The following is a 3,366-nucleotide window of genomic DNA, read 5'->3' as shown; positions in this document are numbered from 1 at the left end:
CACATACGAAGAAAGCTTGTTTCATTTGAAAGTAATAACTGTTGTCTGTTGATCCTCGACCACCCCCACCCTCCGCTTGATCTGTCTGCTTCACCTGTGGAGTGCACGGACAGCTGGATATCCACAGATCATTCGCAGGAGACACACATTTGTTTCCATTTGTAACACCATCCCCCAAGCATATTGTAACTGCGATAATGGAGCTGCGCTGTCATTGGCTCAGCGAGCGACTCCGGTGAAACCCCATTGGCCCGAGCCTGCAAACACGAGTGTTTGGTGACTCCCACAAGCACCGACATCCTTTAAATACCGAACAACTCGGCTCTGCAAGCATGTGGTGAACTGTCATCGCACTCTCGACGACTCAAGACCCTAAAGGAGTACGAGCCTATCGCTTCAGCTCATTCCCTTTGACTTAACCGTCAACCTTTACAGCCAAAATGAAAGTTGTGGGACCTACCTGCGCGCTGAAGAGCAGCAAAGTTGGAGGGGAGGATGTTGTCCGCTGCCTCTCCGAACAGAGCCTGACCATCTCCAAATGCAAGATCCCGCTGCTGGACGAGCAGATGACCATGTTTCTGCAGGACATGAACAACTGCTACAGCAAACTGAAAGAGCTGGTGCCCACGCTACCGACCAACAAGAAAGCCAGCAAGGTGGAGATCCTGCAGCACGTTATTGATTACATCTGGGACTTGCAGGTGGAGCTGGAAAGCAAGAAGAACCAGAGCTCCGCTCCCCGGACGCCCCTCACGACTCTGAACGCGGAACTGGCCAGCATTTCTGTTGAGGTAAATATCAAATGTATTGGCTAGAATATGATGCTTTGCGTTCAAATAAATGACCTATTCAAAGCAGCATGTCTGAAAGACTCAACTCATGATGTTTCCCCTCTTGTCTTGCAGAATGGCTGTTCAGATGACCGAATCATGTGCCGTTAAAGTTGATGATCCCGGTTTCACGTCAACTGATCGGAGCATCGCGAAGAATGAACAAGGTGCGCGGAGGTGATGATGGACCAGAACCACCGTGTGACGCCTTGAACTGTGTTGGGAGGATCTCCTTCTCCTGTTGTAGAGGAAAACAGCTTTCAGTAGAGAGTCACAAAACCCGTGGACATGAGAACTGAAGTGTGACGTTCTCTCTGAGATCTTCCCAAACATATCGATGTGTGTTAGCTGTGGAATCCATGGCGATTATTCACTTATAGTTCATGCATTTCCCTTTCGGTCAAAGTTTCTCCAATGTTTTGATAACTTTTTAGAAAAATGTCTATTTTGTTGTAAAGTTTTCTCAGATTACTGAGCGAAAGAATGTATTGTATATTACAATGACATATGATGTGAATGCCTTATTGTGTTTTTTACAATGTATATTGTGTTTTTTAATTAAAAACAAGAAAATTAGACCTATTTCGGACTTGTTTTATCCATTTTGGGTGTGAGAATGAATGGATGGAAGTTGGGCTGAGTTGAGAAAATGCTGTTTACTTTGTTCAAAAAAAGTTTAGTTGGTCAGTTTTACTGACATCTAAAATGAATTGGTCTCACAAGGTTAGAGGTCATTTAGTTAACACATTAAGCTGTAACATGTTTTCAAGTTATAATATCCTTGTTAACATTTAACCTGACAATTCTGTCATTACAGTTTGATTTTTGTCAATTTCAACTTGATTTGCTTCATCAGTAATTAAATTGAAAGTGAACTTATCACTTCAGATTGTAAATTTTAAGGGCAAACAAAACTTAAAATTAGCAATCAAACTTTTGATAGTAGGTTGATTTTTTTTAAATAGCCTAAATAAATAAAAAATAGCCACTTTTAATCTTCAGATAAAACTGATAAATATAACTACATTGACAATAACAATGAAAAGCCGATAAACAAACAGCAAAAAAAAAAAAAGTGCATTAAATATCTATAGGATGGAAGAGAGGTTAACTAATGTCCAATTAAATTGGGCTAAATGAATAAAATAATTTATATGTATAAGTAATTAGTTTTAAAAAATAAATATTTCATTTATTAGTCATTTTTAGCTAGTGATTTTTGTAAACACTTTCTAAACTCTATGATTTTTACGCATCCCAGTATTTAAAAGCCGGGTAGCGGAAGGGTTAAGTGTTTTCCGAGAAAAAGGCAGTTCGTTATAAGATTTATTCCGTCTCCCTGGTGCAATGTTTTTCTCATTTCCCTGCGGTGTGATGCGCGCAGCTGCAGTCCTCGCGATGTGCGGCTCGGCCAGTGTGTGTGATTGTGTTTGTGTGATCGCTTTGTGCCAAGGGCAGGGGAGGGCGCAGACTGAGCGGCGCCGCCGCACACCTGGGGAAGTTCAGGTTAAATCGCTCCACATTCCTCGGCACACAGCTGATTGAAACATTAACAAACAGTAATCCGCAAGCCCGGGCTGCAGATGGGCCGGGAACACGGCCAAGGAACTCTCGCTCCCTCTGTATAGTTTCCCACATACTACAACGAAAGCGTCTTTTAAAAAGAACTTTGCGCCTTTAAACATTGAGCCACACACTACAGCCAACATTTCCAATAAAACGTCAACTAAAGCTCAGCAACACGCGCTTTGAAAACAGTAGACAAAAGGATCATGTTGTTTTTTAGGCCAGTGTGAAATACTTTAAATTAATTGCGGCAAAAGGCAATTTTATGTTAATTAAGAGGCGTTTAGCCAGCATGTTTGTATACTGAAACTTTTCTCAGACGGAAAAGTGATGGATAATCTGTAGGCTACATCCGTTTTAATAAATCATTACGCTCATCGTTGTAATTGGATGCTACTTACGCCCTATTATTATTGCGGTAGATGAAGACAAACCCCTTATCAAGGATAAAGTTCGAGGTGTAGTTGTGAAGCTGGACATTTTAGCCTCTAGCGCCCCTCTGCGGCTACACGGTGAACTTCAGTTTCACGTCATCCCAAACACACACACACGTTGGTTTTATGAAGATTTTGCTTTGACTTACCACTTTTTATTATTAACTAACAATATTTTATGTACCCTATACTTCACAGAAATATTTTAAGTATTTAGGTACATTTAGATTAATTAAATTCTTATTTAGTAATTTTAAGCCACTTTAACAGTTTGTAGATTGCATATCTTGAGAAGTGGGACAAAACCTGTCCAGCAAGGGTAACTGCTATTAGCTTTAAAAAATAAAAAATATGTTCAATTTTAAATGTCATGAGGGATTAATAATAGAATGTATTTAACACAATTATCACCTTAAATTAAATTTTCTCATTATTGTACCAAATCTGTGTTTCTTAATGTCCTCTCACTACATCTAAAACAGTGTGTCCACAGAGAAGAGTTCAATCATTCATATGCAATAAAATGGATAAAAATG

At 39.9% G+C, this 3,366-nt stretch overlaps 1 protein-coding gene across 1 annotated transcript; it reads left to right on the top strand.

Moving 5' to 3' along the window:
* Positions 1–312: 312 nt before the first annotated feature.
* LOC107717968 (DNA-binding protein inhibitor ID-1-like) lies at positions 313–1,412 on the top strand. Its single transcript, XM_016524876.1, has 2 exons — positions 313–791; positions 906–1,412. Exons 1-2 carry the CDS (start codon positions 441–443, stop codon positions 939–941), a joined length of 387 nt encoding a protein of 128 aa, XP_016380362.1. The 5' UTR covers positions 313–440; the 3' UTR covers positions 942–1,412.
* The last annotated feature ends 1,954 nt before the right edge of the window (positions 1,413–3,366 follow it).

Source organism: Sinocyclocheilus rhinocerous, unplaced genomic scaffold, assembly GCF_001515625.1.
Source record: "Sinocyclocheilus rhinocerous isolate Xijiao unplaced genomic scaffold, SAMN03320098_v1.1 scaffold994, whole genome shotgun sequence".
Lineage (NCBI taxonomy): Eukaryota > Metazoa > Chordata > Actinopteri > Cypriniformes > Cyprinidae > Sinocyclocheilus > Sinocyclocheilus rhinocerous.
The sequence above is the reverse complement of the archived record's forward strand: the minus strand, read 5'-3'. Positions and strand labels throughout refer to the sequence as shown.